At 54.5% G+C, this 620-nt stretch overlaps 1 protein-coding gene across 1 annotated transcript in view; it reads right to left on the reverse strand.

The window, feature by feature from the left end:
- The window catches only part of DISP2 (dispatched homolog 2 (Drosophila)), a gene marked incomplete at its 3' end in the record, with an annotated part of 14,464 nt that extends 14,247 nt beyond the window's left edge, over positions 1-217 (reverse strand). The window contains exon 1 of the mRNA XM_011989346.1: positions 42-217. Within this exon, the coding sequence (XP_011844736.1) occupies positions 42-217 (176 nt within the window). The remainder of the gene's footprint in view (positions 1-41) is intronic.
- Positions 218-620: the final 403 nt, after the last annotated feature.

The following is a 620-nucleotide window of genomic DNA, read 5'->3' on the forward strand; positions in this document are numbered from 1 at the left end:
CGTAAGGAACCAGGGAGCGCGACTCATGCAGAGATCCTCACAAATCGAATCGCAGACCCTTCCAGCCGGATAGAGGGCGAGCTCTACGCCCGCACTTCACGCTGGACGCCCCGGGTCGAGAGGCGGGCGGCTTCAGGCCTGCGAGGTTCCCGGCTCGCTCAGCGCTCTCCTCCCCTCCCCCGTGGGGCGAGGCATCAGCTTGGGTCTTTCTTCCCATTCTTCTGGACCTCGACTTGGACCTGAATGTGCACCCCTCAGATGTGGAGCCCTGACTCCGTTATTCAAGTGCGGAGTCTGGTGGAGCGGGGATGGGGGGAAGAAGAGAGGCACTCAGATCATCCTCAGTTCTTTCTCTTTCTTTTTTAAGATTTAAAAGGTTTATAAAGCAAACAAATCACAGTAAGCTAAGGTTAATTTTTGATTCAGAGGGTACATGTGCAGATTTGTTATAAGGGTATATTGAATGATCCCAGATCCTTTTTTATAGTCACCCCTGTCCCCCCACCTCAGCCTAGGAGGTGCCCAATAGCCACCAACTCCAGGGCACTGGGAGGTGCCCAATAGCCACTGACTCCAGTGCCACCTCCCCCACCAGGGAGTAGCTGTGAGTAGAGCACATT

Source organism: Mandrillus leucophaeus, unplaced genomic scaffold, assembly GCF_000951045.1.
Source record: "Mandrillus leucophaeus isolate KB7577 unplaced genomic scaffold, Mleu.le_1.0 Scaffold35, whole genome shotgun sequence".
NCBI classification, from domain to species: domain Eukaryota; kingdom Metazoa; phylum Chordata; class Mammalia; order Primates; family Cercopithecidae; genus Mandrillus; species Mandrillus leucophaeus.